General features: G+C 39.5%; 2 protein-coding genes across 5 annotated transcripts in view; both read left to right on the forward strand.

Annotated features, from left to right (window-relative positions):
• BIVM (basic, immunoglobulin-like variable motif containing) overlaps positions 1-4,351 on the forward strand; it is a 29,860-nt gene extending 25,509 nt beyond the window's left edge. For 2 of the 4 annotated variants that reach the window (XM_082602090.1, XM_082602091.1), the window contains exons 8-10: positions 673-759; positions 1,707-1,803; positions 2,655-4,351. In XM_082602090.1, coding sequence (XP_082458216.1) covers positions 673-759; positions 1,707-1,803; positions 2,655-2,948 — 478 coding nt within the window. In that variant the 3' untranslated portion in view covers positions 2,949-4,351. The remainder of the gene's footprint in view (positions 1-672; positions 760-1,706; positions 1,804-2,654) is intronic. The other 2 variants (XM_082602093.1, XM_082602092.1) reach the window with 2 other exon arrangements.
• A 2,906-nt stretch (positions 4,352-7,257) lies between these two features.
• Positions 7,258-17,742, forward strand: part of ERCC5 (ERCC excision repair 5, endonuclease) — a 28,357-nt gene continuing 17,872 nt past the window's right edge. The window contains exons 1-5 of the mRNA XM_082602089.1: positions 7,258-7,802; positions 14,408-14,583; positions 15,504-15,619; positions 16,043-16,129; positions 17,201-17,261. Of these exons, the coding sequence (XP_082458215.1) occupies positions 7,715-7,802; positions 14,408-14,583; positions 15,504-15,619; positions 16,043-16,129; positions 17,201-17,261 (528 nt within the window). The 5' untranslated portion in view covers positions 7,258-7,714. The remainder of the gene's footprint in view (positions 7,803-14,407; positions 14,584-15,503; positions 15,620-16,042; positions 16,130-17,200; positions 17,262-17,742) is intronic.

Below are 17,742 nucleotides of genomic sequence, written 5' to 3' on the forward strand. Positions count from 1 at the left end.
GTTCTATTCATCTCTCTGGCTGTGGGGTTTATTGTGGTTTTTTTCTATAGTTTGATCCTGCAACTTCACCTTACTCCAGACACCTGTCAAATGTAAAACGTGAAGTAGGTACTCCTACTTGGCCCCCTTTAGAGGAGAGCTCTTCACCTCTGCCTGAACCTAAGAACCACCTGAGATGCTTTTACAGCTGCGTAAATACTTCCCTGTGCTCCCACCCTACACCTACTTGAATTAGAGTTTCCAGGGGTGGGGTTAGGGCGTCAGTATGTTTAAAAGTTCTACAGGTGTATTGCTGCTTTAGGGTTTTATTTTTAGGATGCCTTTTGAAAGTTTTTGAATGCAAAGTGAAAGAAGAAGTGTAGCTTAAGGGTACTGGTGGGTAGCATGCTAGGATGTTTTTTTTTTCCTCCTAAATGCTGAGAGGTGGTATATTTCAACATTTTTAGCCCTATATTTTGTAAGAGGGGATCTAAACCTAAATTTAATTTATGCTTTCTCTTTAATGGCCTTCAGATATTTGTTCAAGCCTAAACTCCAATATCTATTCTAGTGTTGGTGACTGCTACCTATGCATAAACTTCAGTGTATCTTTTATCGGTGTATAATTGAAGCAATATTTTCAAGGGGGTGAATGACTTTATGAAGGTTACTGTGAATGTATTTTATATTTAGCAGGGGCCCCCTCTCACCACAAGAAGTAGAATATTGGATCTTAATTGGAGAATCAAGTAGAAAACATCCTGCTATTCACTGCAAAAAGTATGTTAACTCCTTCCCTCTCCCCCTTTTTTCAATTTCTGCTAAAAAGCCTGTTGGAATTTTGATTAGAGTAGAATCCATAGAATCCATAGTTTAGTTTGGGGAGAATTACATCTGAACAATATGGAGTCTTCCCATTATGAACATAGACTATATCTGCACTTAATTAGAGCTTTAATTTCTTTCAGCAATGTTTTGTATTTTTAGCATAGAGTTTTATATGTATTTTGTTAAAATTTTCCCTAAGTGTGTATATTTTTGATGCTATTGTAAATTTATTTAATTGAAGTATAGTTGATTTACAATGTTGTGTTAGTTTCGGGTGTACTGCAAAATGATTCAGTTATATATATATATTTTTTTTTTCAGGTTATTTTCCATTATAGGTTATTACAAGATGTTGAATATTGTTCTTGCAAATTGATTTTTAAAACATTTCATTTCCCAATTATTTTCTGTTAGTGTACAAAAATACAATGGATTTTTCTATATAGGCCTTAAATCTTGCATCTTTACCAAATTCACTTATTGGTTTTAGTAATAGTTTTGCAATCCAAAGCAGTTACAAATTGCTTTGGATTTTCTATACAATCAATCATGTTGTTTGTGAGTAAAGACATATTAACTTATAAATCTTTTGAAAATGTACTTGACTCCAATTAAAAAGGAAATATGGAATGTTTCTATGTTACCCTGCAGGATGTCATCTAACAGGCTGATATATAGTTATTTCATATGCAGGGTAACCATTTGTAACCTTGGCAATAGTTGGATAAACAGAATTGTCATAAGAACAAGGATTTAGGAAAGCTTATTGGATGCAACAATCCTGTGATAAGGGAATTATTGCCATGGTGCTTTTGTAGCAAACTGCTCATGTGAAAAGTTCCATTACAATAGTATTTTGAACTTAAAGAAAACTGTGCTTTATCCTTCCTTAACAATAGGTGGGCGGATATTGTTACTGATCTAAACACTCAAAATCCAGAATATCTAGATATCCGCCACTTAGAGAGGGGGCTGCAGTATCGAAAAACAAAGAAGGTAAGAACACCATTGTATTTCAAAGTATTTCTCAGCTGGCCAAAAGGCAGTTATTTTACCCAGCACTCTAAGTTGTAAATAACAGAAACCCAGTTCAGACCATTTTAGACAGAAAAGTGAAAATTACTTTAAGGACACAGGGGTATCTTTAAAAGGAAAGGGCAAGAAGTCTAGCCTGGATTCAGTGGGGACTGGTATCACGCAAGAGAATGTTAGCAGGGGCCAGGGAGCTAGTCTGTCTTATTCTCTTGGGAGTTGTGTTGTTCTTAGCTGTCTATTTGTCTATTTACTTCCCAAAGATCGTCTTTCAACTTAGGTCTCCCTTTCAGATGAACGGTCGAGACTAAGACTGGCATGCCTCCAGCCCAGTTCTGTAGTCTTGGCCCAGCTTGGGTCAGGTGTTCACTCCCAGGGCGATTAACTGTGGCCATGGGGCAGAACCATGTGTACCAACAAGGCTGCTGGGGGCGGTTCTCAGGGAATGGTATGTTCTGTGGATTGAGTAGACATTCCATCCACATTATCCTACTATCATATGAAGAATGCGTAGGAGGGAGAGGAAGAGGAATGATCTTGGTGTTTGGATTAGTCAGCTTGGGCGGGTACAGCATGTGTGAGTGGTAGACAGGCATATGGGGGGAAGGGGTTTTGCCTTCTGTGGGCATTGTTATATTTTTGTAAAGGCAGCTGGTCAGGAAAGATGCAGGATAATGTGATCTGATTATGTCTCAAAGGATCAGCACTGTTTTGATGCAGGTGAAGGGGGAAAAATAAGGGAATTCATGGGAACCCACATATTAGTATAATTAATTTCCTATCATTTTCTGAACCCAACATTTTTTTTTTCTCAGGTTGGAGGAAATTTGCATTGCATCATAGCATTCCAGAGACTTAGCTGGCAAAGATTTGGCCTTTGGAACTTTCCATTTGGAACCATTAGGCAAGAATCACAACCTTCAACCCATGCCCAGGGAATTGCCAAATCTGAGAGTGAGGACAATATCTCCAAGAAGCAGCATGGGCGTCTGGGCCGGTCTTTTAGCGCTAGTTTCCATCAGGACTTCACATGGAAAAAGATGTCAAGTATCCATGAGAGAAGGAACAGTGGTTACCAGGGTTACAGTGATTACGATGGGAATGACTGACCATGCTGCGTACTGACGACTTGTGTTATTCACGCAGCTGGTCGATACAGGACTGCATTAAGGCAGTACAAGGTTTTAAGTCTGTATTAAATAGGAACATATCTTGTGGTACAACACATAACCTTGTAGTTTCTCCAGTAAACAAGCTTGTATATGATTATGATGGGTGATTTCCGATATATAAACAGATAAGCACAGATTTTTTTTGTCCTTTTAAAAGTTAAGAGTATGTAAACATTCTGGACAGTTTCACAAAGTCCAATAAAATTACACATAAACAAATCAAACATAATTTCACTCAATAGCATCACAATTTGAAATACTTAAGCATGAAGTGATTTCTTATGACTTGACCCCCAGATATTTGTTGCAGTTTTGTTCCCAAGCTCAAAATGTAAGGTACTAAGTATCTGCCCCCCAAAATTGGGGCTGTTGATTTCCAGTTTTTCTCTAGTGGTTAAAGCTCATTTAAAATGACTTAGTGAGTCTAGAAATTCTTTTACTTGTAGTGGTATCTTGCCTGCCTCATTTTTTTCCTGATCAACTTTCTCAGGATTCTCAATAAAGAGGCAAAAGAGAAAAGACTCAAGATACTGATCTTTTCTATTGATGCAGATGGGTGACTTAGTGCATTGATTCAGGTACTCTTGACTTTCTTGGTATGTTACTGTCAAATACAAGAACTTTAGGTCTTGAAAGACTCATAAGTCTACAAGAAACCTTGCTTTAGGGATAAAGAACAAGTGGCATCTGAAGTTTCTATTCCCAAGGTAACCTGTGAGATGAGATCTGATATTTGACTGGTCCCCCAGTATGGAGTCATATGTTGATAACAGAGTTAAGGACGTGTTAGGAATGCCTCATCACTCGGAGGGCAGCTATCCGTATTCCAGACTCTGAGCTCTTTACTTTTTAAAAACATGTAGACAATTAGCTGCTTGAAGTGAGTGTGAAATAGTCCAGAAAGTGTGGATTTCATGTATTTAAGCTCCTCTCCAGGTGCTGTCAGTTTTTCTTCTGCTGCCAACCTGTGACTCACAAACAACTAGGATCTCTTGTTCTTTCATTTCAGGGGCTGTTCTGGGACTCAAATCAGTAACTTGATTATTACAAGGTGCTGAATATGTTGGTAGCCACATCGTAATACACCTCAAGGAAAAGGTCCAGATTTTTATTTTTAAAATATTTTCATTTTCTTCTCTTTTGAATTTTATATCCATCTATCCACTCAGACATGCCTAGCCTACAGAAGGGGATATATATTATGAAATGGGCATTTTTCTGAAGAGAATATTTTGCTTGAAATGCAAAGGACTGAAAGATTTGTAGGTTGTTGATTTTGTTACTTCATACTGGAACTTTTAAGAAGTTTTCATCAATAAAGTTTTGTTTTCTACTTTTAATCATGAGAATGTTTTGAACCTTTAAGAAGGGGGTACCCTTATAATCTTGTTTGAAGTACATGACAATTTGTCAATTCTGTGTAAGTAGTATAAGAAACATCTTCTGACTTTTATAATCAGTGAGACAATATGCATATGTCTATAATTTTAGATTTTTGTTAAGACTTTATAAGAGGAAATAGAAAACTTAATTCTTTAGCTTGAACCAAATTAAACTGTAATTTTTGTAGGTCAAATATGGCTGAATATCAGCAATTGCATATAGTTCAGCCAAATATTTCAGAGAAGAGATTGGTAAAGAAAGGAGATGAATGCAACATAAAATAGAGAATATAGTGACATCTAGGAAAAGAGGATGAGTTTACACGTATTGCTTATTGGCATAATCAACTTTTATAAATGTCTTAATATATCCAATCACTTAATAACTTGGCTTACAAGTTTGGCAGTTACCAAGAGCACACCAAGACTTACAGGGACTGCTTTTCTAGAATGTGTAAGCAAGTGACTGCACCTTTCTCTTTCAAGATTAGTTAACAGTCCTGTCATATTTAATTTCTTGGTCAATTTTTCTTAGAAGTCTCCATAGAAGCAATGAAAGTTCATATTACTGGCTCTCTACTAACTAGCTGTATCACCTTGGGCGAGTTAAGATTATTTTTCCTGTGCATATTTCCTCATTGGTAAAAGGGGGATAATAGTATCTATTTCATGAATTGTTTTGAAGAATAAATAAGTTAATACACGTAAAGTGTTTAGAACAGTGCTTTGTAGATAGGAATTTCTCTTTAAGTGCTTGCTATTATTATTGGCCTAAACGATGTGTATTTTCCTGTCAGAATCTTGAGAGCCCTTTAAACAGCATCTACAGGAGTCGATTTCTTACAAGTCAAATGGACACTCCTTAGTTGCTGTTCCTTAAACAATATTTTGTATTCAAGAAATGTTGCTCTGGTTTTACAAGCACTTGTAGTACTGAAATGTTCACCTTGGCTATTTGTTTTTACCCAGCTCTCGTGTAGTCAAAAATGATCAAATCCTGAAACTGTTACCTTTCCCTCGACTAAGCCCCATCATCAGGCCAAGCTGGTGCAGCAGCTATAATACTTCCCAACTTGCCTTCTCCCAGACACTGGAGGGGCTCAGGCAAGGTGACCTACAATCCAGTCACACTCTGTATTTCAGTTTTACCCACAGAGTTCTCCCTCTCATTCACTCAACAAACTAATTTGAGCACCATTACCCACTAGGTGTTTCATGTTAAGTCACTGATCTCAGAGCAACCACAAAAGAAGTGGCATCTCCATTTTATTCAGATTCTCAATGGTGAAGAAACTTGCCTAGGATCCCAGGATGTCTCAGTTTGCTAGGGCTGCCATAACAAAATACCAGACTGGTGGTTTAAACAACACATTTTTCTCATAGCTCCAGAGGATAGAAGTCCAAGATCAAGGTTTTGACAGGTTTGGTTTCTCTTGAATTCTCCTTGGCTTGCAGGTGGCCCCCTTCTCCCTGTGTCCTCACATGGTTTTTCCTCTGTGCAATTATCCTTAGTGTCTGGGTATCCAAATTCCCTCTTATAAGGACATCAGTCAGACTGATTAACTCACCCCAATGGCCTCCTTTTAACTTAACTTTGAAATGGCCCTATCTCCAAACAGTTACATTCTGAGGTACTGGGGATTAGGACTTCAACATATGAATTTTGAAAGGGGACAAAATTCAGCCCATAACTCAGGGTTATGACATGGCTCAGATGGGATCTGAACTAACATCTGCCTGGCTTGAGGAAATTCTCTTTCAACAGGGTGCAAGATGCCCTGCAGAGATTTAGACTTGACGCTGGGAAAGTGGTCATTTAGGCAATATTTATAGGATTCCTGCTAAATATCAGGAATGGGGTATGTAAGTCAACAAAATAGTTCTTGATTTCAGTAAGCTTACAGTCTACTGTAAACTACTGGTGGGGGGGAGACAAAAATTGAACAGGCGATTATATTAATTCTGGCAAAATACATTTTAGAACAACAGTTCTGGGGATTACTTTACACACTGAGGAAATGAAAATAAGTACTTTGTCAGGATTATCCCTGACAGAAAATTAGTTGTGACTAGGTCAAGTAAACTTGGCTACTGGGAACCCATCTGTTTGGGCAAGAATATAGCTTTGCTAAAAACTGATTTCTAATCAATCTTTTCACTGATTTTGAATCTACTTTCAACAGTCCAAATTTGAACCAATATGTACTATAAGGCTATCATTTATTAACTTCTAGTGGTAAGTACTTCGCAAACATTACCTCTGATCCTTGCTTAAAACCGTCTGCAAGATTGGCTTTAGGCCCGCTCAGTTTACAGATGAAGAGACGAACTCTGAACAAGTGCGACTTGAACAACGATAAACATCATAACGTAGCTCGGTCGGGGTGTGAATCTCAGCCCTAGGTCCCGAGCCACCGTCTACCCAGGTGCTAATCTGGCAATTAGTTTCTTGTTATTTCTGACCTACATGCCGTGGATTCCTAAATCTTACGTGCCGGAGAAGACTATATTTCAAGGGTTAAGATTTTAAATCGTGTTACCACCTAGTTACCACAAGTTACCGGACAAATAAATACTTATTAATTACAAACACCAACCAAAATGTAAACATGTAAAACAATATTTAGTATTAAGAGTTTTCACAAGTGGCGGCTCAGTGGGAAGAAACTGATACCGGTAAAGCACCTAGAAAACCGTAACCTCTGAAGGCAGACGCTTTGAGGATGGTTTCAACATTTAACCGCAACAAGATGCCAGTGTGGAGGAAGCAGGGAACCGACACGATACAAACAAGAGGACCGAACCACCCCCTCACTTCCGGACTGTAACGGCGCAGCGGATATACATCAGCGTGGGGAGGCGGGACTTCCGCCCCGCGCGACGCATTAAACGGAAGCCGGGAGGCTTCATTTCGCGTGGGTTTACGGCCCCTCTAGAGGAGACAGGGGTTGCCTGAGGGACGTCTTTTGGCTGTTTATCTCGCCTGAGCTGTCCCCTCACCCTGGTCGTCTGTTAGGAGTGCAGAAGTTTGGGCCAAAGCGCTGGGCGAGACGAGGACCTGCCCCTCTGTGCCTCCGACTTTATCTGGGCCCGTCTTTCTAACGCGAGGCCTTGTCAGGTTCTGGGAAGTGCGGTTTTCGCCGGGGCCGGTTTTCCCTGGAAAGCTGCTCGCTCCTGGTTGTTTTCCGTCTTCTCCGGGTGGGAGCTGGGGGAGCTGTTCTCGGGGTCCGGGGCGGTGGTTCAGCCACTTGTGGAAGACTTGGAGTGAAAGGTCTCCTGCGAGCCCGCCCGTGAGACGCGCTCCGAGGGCACACCTCGCTCATGGGAGTCCAGGGACTCTGGAAGCTGCTGGAGTGCTCCGGGCGGCAGGTCAACCCGGAGACGCTGGAGGGGAAGGTCCTTGCCGTGGGTATCCTTTTCCGGGCATCGGTGCCGGGGATGCACGATGGGCGCCAGGATTTTGCTCTTAGTTCTCCAGGGGGCGCAGAGGGGCGTTGTTAGGCCGAAGGTCTCACCCAGGCGGGTAGCTATAGGGTCTTCTTTGGGATGTTTCCTTTCTTTTCTTTTTTAAATTAATTTTTATTGGAGTAGAGTTGATTTACAATGTTGTGTTAGTTTCTGCTGTACAGTAAAGTGAATCAGTTATATATATACATATATCTACTCTGTTTTAGATTCTTTTCCCGTCTAGGTCATTACAGTGTATTGAGTAGCGTTCCCTGTGCTATACAGTAGGTCCTTATTAGTTATCTATTTTATATGTAGTAGTGTGTATATGTCAATCCCAATCTCCCAGTTGTGGCTTTGCAGTCACACAGTTTTGGATTGGAGTCTTGTTTTAATCACTTAGGGGCGGTGCCTTGCGCCTGTGTATGCGTCAGTTCTCTCATCCGGGAATTGGAGGTGATAATAGTCTCAGCACACAGGGTTGGTGTGAGGAATGAGGGGTTATTTAAATGAAAGAAGCTTAGAATAGTGTCTCGCTGCTAGTATGGTAAATTCTAAATCTGTTAACCCGACAGGGAGGTCAGCATGGAGAAAACGAAGTGGACTTCCGACCAGTAGTTTTGCCTGCTGTCCTGAGCCTTGCTTTATTTATGTTTGTTAGAGGAAGAAAAGTGTGGGCAAGTGTTTGAACTTTTTATTTTTTAAAGTAACTTTTATTATCTTTTGTTATGTGTTTTGGAATAGGAAATTCATATAGTACAACACTGAAAAGATTTCGGAAAGTCCACAGTGAATTATTTTCTTCCCAGTCTCTATGATGGACATTTTAAGGACTGTTGATTGTGTGCATGTTTGGCTGGTTTTGTTTATGCCTTTGGAGTTTAATGTTTTTCTTCATTACCAAAACATGTGAAGGCTGTTTCTGACATTTTGATCTTTTTATTCATTAAGCAGTCTTCATTTTCTTTTTCTTTTCTTTCTCTTTTTGAGTGTCTGTTGTGTTCCAGAAGCTGGTGGTACCTTACACCAGTTCCCTAAGTGGGAACCTGTGAGCCTAGGATCTCCACTCGGAGTGGAGGAGACAGTCATGTAATCATTGCTGTCCCGTGGTAAATGCACTGTCAGAGGATGTGGGGATTCAGTGAAAGGAGCCGTTGACTTTCGTATGGAGACAACTTATACATAATGGAGCATTGATAATATTTTAAATAAAGTAACATGATGATGATGATTGTGTTTTTTGCAATGTGAGTCATCTTGAAATACATCCGTAATGAATTGTGGCTTAAAAGTTTTATGCCAGGGAGCTTGTGGGAAAGTTTTTTTAAAGCACACGTGCTATTGCTGCCCTCTAGTGGTTTCTCAAATTACTGCTTTCTGAAGATTTTCTTCATAGAACTATCAATATATATTGTACATGGGAAAGCATTTTTCAGTGTCAGGAACCCTTAAAACTTCAGCAAAGATTTAGATGAGTTTACGTTGCAGGCCGTATGAAGAATTAATAATTTGTAAAACAATTGAGATGTGATGTGAAGTTCAGCATTCTGATTTTTTAGAAAGTTGTCCAAAATAAATGTAAAGAATTTAATTTAGATCATCTATTTTCAAATGACTCAGAAACTTTTTTGGGACATGAAGTCATATTCATGGGGTTACTAGGCTTTTCTGAAAGAATGAATTATTAAAAGAAGACTGTCAAAGGTACTGTAGTTATAATGGTAACTTCATATATATGTATATATATATATGCATATATACATATATGTAAAAGGAGACTAGTTGGTTGCTGTTCTGTAATTGATTTTGCTTTGTTTCATTTTCTTGGGAATTCCAAGTCAAATATCTGAAATATATTCAGGTTTTTTGGTTTTATTTGTTAATAAAATTACTCATGACATACGAGGTTCATAATTTATTCTTGGATCCCTAAAATAACTTGGTCTTTTTACCATTTCTAGATGAGTGTCTTGTTTACTTATGCAATCTAAGTGTTTGTGTCAAATAATAAAGAATTAATAATTAAACTTTTGTCTCTTATGGATCTTAACATTTGTAAAATACATTTAACTCTATTAACAAAATCTTACAGTCTCTTTAGGCTTTGCATACTAATAGGGTTAATTAAATTTTACATCGCCTAACAATAGAACTAAAGTAATTTATTTTCTGTTTCAAAATGTTACTGGTCTTTTGGGTCTCATCTGTAAAATGGTTTTTGACTTGGCTGCAAATTTAACTTTTCCAGTCCTGGGATAAATTTAATGTTGCCTTTTATAAACTTATTGAAATTAGACAGATTAAATTATGGAAATATTTTCAGCTTGCCTAATTCTGCATATTTCTTTTTTTAAGAATTTCAAGCTGCGGGAATTCCCTGGCAGACTAGTGGTTAGAACTCTGCGCTTTCACTGCAGAGGGCGAGGGTTCACTCCCTGGTCGGGGTACTAAGATTCCACATGCTGCACTGCACATCCAAAAATAAATAAAATTAAAAAAAATTTTTTTTAATAGTATATCTTTATTGGAGTATAATTGCTTCACAATACCGTGTTAGTTTCTCTTGCACAACAAAGCGAATCAGCCATTTGCATACACATGTCCCCGTATCCCCTCCCTCTTGAGCCTCCCTCCCACCCTCCCTATCCCACCCCTCACAAAGCACTGAGCCGATCTCCCTGTGCTATGCAGCTGCTTCCCACCAGCCAACTGTTTTGCATTTGGTAGTGTATATATGTCGATGCTATTCTCATTTTGCCCCAAATTCGCCCTCCCACCCCATGTCTTCAAGTCCATTTTCTATGTCTACCTCTTTATTCCTGCCCTGCGACTGGATTCATCAATACAATTTTTTTTTTAAGATTCCATGTCAGCATACGGTATTTGTTTTTATCTTTCTGACTTACTTCACTCTGTATGACAGAGTCTGAGTCCATCCACCTCACTACAAATAACTCAACTTCATTTCTCTTTATGGCTGAGTAATATTCCATTGTATATATGTGCCACATCTTCTTTATCCATTCATCTGTCGATGGACACTTAGGTTGCTTCCATGTCCTGGCTATTGTAAATAGAGCTGCAATGAACATTATGGTACATGACTCTTTTTGAATTATGGTTTTCTCAGGGTATATGCCCAGTCGTGGGATTACAGGGTCATACGGTAGTTCTATTTTTAGTTTTTGAAGGAACCTCCATACTGTTTTCCATAGTGGTTGTATCATTGTACATTCCTACCAACAGTGCAGGAGGGTTCCTTTTTCACCACACCCTCTCCAGCATTTATTGTTTGTAGATTTTTTGATAATGGCCATTCTGACTGGTGTGAGGTGATACCTCATTGTAGTTTTGATTTTCATTTCTCTAATAATTAGTGTTGTTGAGCATCTTTTCATGTGCCTCCTGGCCATCTGTCGTCCTTGATGAAATGTCTATTTAGGTCTTCTGCCCAGTTTTTAACTGGATTGTTTGTTTCTTTGATATTGAGCTCCATGAGCTGTTTGTATATTTTGGAGATTAATCCTTTGTTGTTCCATTTGCAAATATTTTCTCCTATTCTGAGGGTTTTCTTTTGGTCTTGTTTATGGTTTCCTTTGCTGTGCAAATCTTTTAAGTCCCATTTGTTTATATTTGTTTTTATTTCCATTACTCTAGGAGGTGGGTCAAAAAAGATCTTGCTGTGGTTTATGTCAAAGAGTGTAAAAAAAAAAAAGAATTTTAAGCTGGAACGCTCAACCTGGCTGAGAATTGGCACTACCTGTTATTAGTTAAAAAAAAAAAGTCCGATCTCAATCTCTATGATTTGGAATTTTAGGTGTACCTATGTTTAGCAATCTGTGTTTCAAAAGCTTCATATCTGGTTCCAAAGGACAGCAGGGTTGAGAGCTACTGATCTGAAATTATATTTTTCTCATTGATTATAACATTTAAAGGAATGCGCTAAGTAGAAACTTATTCCATCCGATACGGTGTAGCAACCAGAAACGAGCCAATTAGAAATATTTACCCAGTAACAACACCATTGACCCAATACAGAGCTAAGCCAATGCCAGATCCTACTTCCAGGATGGATCCTTTTCTGACCACTTCTGGTCATCCTCACCACTGCGTTCTGCTTTCCCTCGGGCTGTTGTAACTAGTTTAAAGCTGGCTTCCTTATAGTTTATTCCTCACATGTCCACTGGGGTGATCCTTCAGTCACATTCTAGAAACCTTCCAGTGACTATATATACACCCATCACTTCCTCTTACTGCTCCTCTGGCCGTGCACCTGCCATGTTGTCCTTAAAGGGAAGCCTGCTTCTGTCCCAGGGCGTTTGCATTTGCTGTACCTCCTGCCCCACTGTTTTCTCCCTCGTTCCTCTTCATCCGTTACTTCTTCCGATAGGACTTCCCTAACTAAAGAGCTGTTGACCACCAGTCACACTTTTGTCCTTTAACTCTGCTCTATTTCTTTCTTGGCACTTACCAGCAACCTAATGTATTAGACGTCTGTACTTGATTTTCATTGTCTTCCCCATTAGAATGCAAGTTTCTCAGGAGCAGGGGCCCTCTCTGTTTTGTTCATAGCTGTATTGTTCACTGTTCTATCCCTAGGATCTTGGATATACCTGGCACCTAGTAGCCCTCAAATATAGGAATGAATCTAGTAATAGCTTGCTCTCCACTAGTTATTTTTTATGTAATGTTTATTAGGTTAATTGTTGATGGGCCTAATTTTTTCTGGTAGTAAGTAGGTAATGTACATTCATTTAAATATTTAACCATTCATCTCATTTGAAAGCAGGTCTTTGTTGCCTCCTGTGCGCTCTGAGAGGGAGAGCAGCGCCCAGCAGTGTGGTTTATGCATGTCATGGAGCTCACCGTCTGGATTCCCCCCCGCGCTGGTTGTAAACTCCATTAGGGCAAGCGCTTTGTTTTGTCCAGTACTGTATCCCCAGTGCATAGAAACATTTCTGCTATGAAATAAGCAAGGTGTTTTTGAATAGGAGTGTGTAACTGAGGGTCTTAATCTCTGCTGAGGGCGTGACCCCTAGACTGAGACCTAAGGGTAGGGGATCTCTAGGCTCAGAGAGGGAGGGGCTCTTTCAGGCTGGGGAAGGAGCAAGGAGGAGACCCTGGAGGCAGGAAGGAGCTTAGCGACTTCCAGGGTTTGAGAGAAGCCCAGTGGCTCGACATGAGCCAGGAGAGGTGAACAGAGGACGGATCACTCAGGGTTCGCAGGCCGTGGGAAGGACTTTTGGATATTATTCTAAAGGCAGTGGGAGCTTTCCAAGGGTTTTCACTACAGGTCTGTCGGTGAAATCTAACATAACAGTTTCAAGATAGATAAAAAGGTAGAACTGATAGGACCTGGCAATGGGTGGAGGCGTACGTGGGATGGCGCTCAGGGTTCTGGCTTGGGTGGATGGGAGTGACATCCACTGAAATGGGGGCGTGAGCAGCCTGCTGAGAAGACACGGAGTGCAGTTTTGATCGTGGTAAGTCTGAAGCGGCTGAGGCATCAGGTAGAGATGTCAACGAGGCAGTCCGACCTGGGGTCAGGAGAGGCTCTGGGGCAGACATGCGTGTGTGGAGCTCGGTGCTGTATGGGCTGTGGTATGGGGGGCGGACGTCACCTGGGTAGCCAGTGCAGACAGGAGGAAAGGGGAGGGCCTGCGGGCCATCACTGCCGAAGTCAACACTTTAATGGTGGGTCGGGGGAGCGGGCAGAGGGCTGTGTCCCTTTCTTATGAACAAATAGAAAATAATCTGTTAAAAAGCATTCTTTAGTAAAGTTTAAAAATAGAAGAAGACTCCAAGAAGGAAAAGTCAGGTAACCACAGCAGAAGACAACTACTCTTAATATTGTGATGTCTGAACTTCGAGTCTTTTTTTTTTATATTTAGCATATTGCATATGTTACAAAATGGAATTATATTTTCCATACTTTTGTAAACTGTTTTACTTCCTTTAATAATATTTTGTGACTCTCTGCCTCATGTGCTTCTGCGACTTCCATTTTTAAGAGACCCTTGGATTCCAGCAAATCACTATATCATAATCTAATTTAAAAAAAGACCTGTTGGAAAACTTTTATTCTTAGTATTTTCATTATTATAAACAAGCTGTCTTTTAAGTAACTCTTACTGTAAGTCTCTGATGATTTCTTGAGGATAAATGTCTGGAAGTGGAATTCTTACATAAAATAGAATGCAAGTTTTCAAGTTTTTTGCTATGAATTGCCAAATTGTTCTCCAAAAAAGTTGTGTTAATTTACTATAATTCCATACAGATCATTAGTTGTTTTTTTTTTAAAGAAGCACTTCTTTGCGATTAGACTTTTTAAAGGAGACATATGTCTATGTAAGATTTTAAAATTCAGAGTGTAAATAGTGGTAACGGGGCCCAAATAAAGTTAACTGATTTTAGGTAGATTCCATCAGGGCTAACCATTTTTCAGTTTCAAGTAAGTTGTGATGGGTGCTCAGTTTTAATGTTTGGATGATATCAGACATTAGGAATTTGAAATTGTGAGGGTGAGGGAGGAAATTGCAAAGTGTTTTCCATTAACAATCCTTCTAGATATTAGCATTTGGTTAAACCAAGCACTTAAAGGAGTTCGGGATCGCCATGGGAACTCAATAGAAAATGCTCATCTTCTTACTTTGTTCCATCGGCTCTGCAAACTCTTATTTTTTCGAATTCGTCCTATTTTTGTGTTTGATGGGGATGCTCCACTATTGAAGAAACAGACTCTGGTAAGAGTCATCTATTTTTTTTCTTTATGCATTCTTAGAAAGAAGAAAAAGTTCACATAAAATTTAAATTTTCTCCTTAGAATTTTGGAGATCAAGACTTAACTTTGACATATATCCAGTTTAATTCAACTTTTAAAAATTTATCTTGAACAAACACTTCTTCTTTTAAAAGAGGTTTGTTTCTGAAAGTGTATCACAGGTGCAACAATACTTAACGTTTAATAAAACTACTGAAGTTACAATAGAGAGTTTTCCCCTTAGAGTGTCTTCTTAGGTGTTCTACAGTTAAACTTACACAACGTTATATGGCACTTTATCTCAGTTAAAAAAGAAGAAATGAAAATGTTTTGATATTTCTGCCTTGTATTAAACTGTAAGCACTGAGACTATTCCATTTTTCCCTGTTTTGGACATTTCTTACAAGATATTTCTATACATTTTAGGATTTCTTATGACATAATCTTGGATGTGGAAGGACAGAGTTACATACCAGTAATGTATTTTTATAAAAACTTATATCGGGAATTGGTTTTGGCTTAACAGTGGCATTTTAAAGACGAAATTAGTTAATTAATATAATAATCCCTTTAGGGAAGCATTTACTTACTTGTATATCATTAAGTTTTAGGCTTCTTAAGGACATTAAAGGATGTTTAAAAGAAATTGAAAGTAAATTAATAGCTTCCCAAATATATTGTATGATAGCCAGCCCATTAAGTACTCATTAGTTGGAAACTCTGGGTGTCCTTTCCACAGCAAAAACCTGAAGGTATTCACTCATACGGTAATTAGGAGAAGATACCAAAACAACCATAGTCCGAAAACTCAGACAAACCAAATTCTCTAGGGAAAAAAACCACTGAAGTGTTTTTGATATACTAATACCTTGAAATAAAATCCCGTATCCTTTCTTTTCACAGGCTAAAAGAAGGCAGAGAAAGGACTTGGCAACCAATGACTCCAGAAAAACTACCGAGAAGCTTTTGAAAACATTTTTGAAAAGACAAGTTATCAAAACTGCCTTAAAAAGCAAAAGGCAAGAGGGGAATTACATTAATTTTAAAGATTAATTTAAAATTTTTGCATCGGATTCTTGTGGCTGCCTTTCCCTAATGAGAGGAGTCAATGGGGTGTCCATTTGACCTAGTTGACTGAGGTTGTGAAAACTCTCTGTTCTGTGAGAATCAGCTCTGATCACGAGAAAGGAAAGCTGCTGCGTTGCTTTTGCACGTTTTACTCTCAGAACACTTTCCTTCACGCCGAGACCAGGTCCCCTCTTTCTGGAGGCTGCTCTCTCGTCCAGCAGCCCGGCAGCCAGGCCAGCAGGGACCGAACCCATCGCCCCTGGGTTTCCCCTTTTCAGCCACTTGTCAGCGTTTGTTTGATCACTGGGGAGTATTATTGACTCTCAGAATACTGTTTCCTGTGATCTCTGTTGAAGTCTCTGTGTACTTTTCAGGGAGGAAGCACTTCCCAGTCTTACTCAAGTTCAAAGAGAAGATGACATCTATGCTTTGCCACCTTTACAAGAGGCAGAGAAAAATAGGTAAATGTTTTAACTACTTAAAAATGTTATTGCTGTATTCAGACAGATTTAAACTTTTCTGTTTTATCTACATAATAAGGCACGTGGGAATTAATGCATCTGAAATATGCATTCTCGACACCTTTTAGAATATTTTTTAAGACCAAACTTTTTATTTACTACCTTTGTGTTTTGGTGGTTTGTGACGGTTTTCATTTTTCATTCTCTGGAGCCTGTGCTAGCACTGTTCATTTAGAATTCGTGGAGACGTGGATTCTGGTTTTTCTTACACTTCACTGACACCAGCTGTCTCTACCTGCTTCTCAGCCCGGTGTTTTCTCTCTCACGCCATCACTGAAGTCCGCATACGACATCCTCCCTGCTAAATCCAGTGGCTGCTTTGTATTTCTCAGCCTGATGTCTGGGACCCTCTCTGGCCACTCTTCCTCGGGCACCCCTGTGCACTCTTCCCTCTGGCTGGCTGTTAGTCCTCAGCGGCTTCTTTGGTTGACGTGCAGGTGGAGGGCCAGCTTGTCCTTCCCCCACTCCTTTCCTGGGGCTCCTGTGAGGCCACACAGCTTGTGAGTTACCGCCGCGGCCATCATCGTGTCTTGAGGTTACCATCCTGGCTTCCACACTTCTGTGTCTCCATCTCTGATCGTACCCTTCTGCGGGAACCCCTCCCTGCCAAGCCCAGTGTCTGGCTGGTAGTGTAGAACCCGCTAAACCCAAATCTGATGTTGTCATTTCCTCGCTTAAAGCACTTCCTAGATTCTTCCTTCTCTAGGATAAAACTTCAACCCCTTAATCAGGCAGTGTAACTGCAGGAGATTTCACAAAGCTCCTGGGGTGAGGTGACCCCTAACTGCAGCTTCGGCAACCTGCTCTGCCCTGATGATGGGAGATATTAGGTCATGTTACGATCGCTCACTTACAGGTGTCCCCACCAGACTGTGAGACCGAGGACGGCACACTTCTTGCCGTCTTACTCACTGTTGTAGCTCCTGTAACTAGCAGCGCCTTGCACTCAAGAAATATTTTTGTAAGTAGTCATTAAATCATAGATATTATAAACGTGTGTTTGACTTTCAGTTCAGAAGAGGAGGATGAAAAAGAATGGCAAGAGAGAATGAATCAAAAACAAGCACTACAGGTATTGAAATAATTTTTGAATTCAGGATTTATTCTATTTGAAATGAATAACATGCAAATGAATAATTTTAATGAGGTAGTATGGATTTATGAATGTTCTTGGTAAAAAAATAAAGACAGACACCTTCTTTACTGTGTGTATATATGTGTGCATGTGAATGTATGTACATATAAAATATACACAGACCCATAAACATATGTATGGAATTATGCCTATCTAGATATCCAAAATAAGCCATCTTTCTTTTACAACCAACCAGTAAATAAATAGAAATAATAATAAATGCTTGTATAAAAATACAGAAAGCCTATCACCCATGAATAACTTCTAGTAACATTTTGCAGTATATTAGTACCCCTCCCACCCCCATATAGTTGAATACCTGTGTGTGTGTGTGTGTGTGCGTGTGTTTGGGTATGTGTATGTGTATCAAGGGTATGTGTGTATGTATATATTTATGAAGATGTATGTTCGTGCACAG

The sequence above is a fragment of the Mesoplodon mirus genome (assembly GCF_964341445.2).
Source record: "Mesoplodon mirus genome assembly, chromosome: 17".
NCBI lineage: Eukaryota > Metazoa > Chordata > Mammalia > Artiodactyla > Ziphiidae > Mesoplodon > Mesoplodon mirus.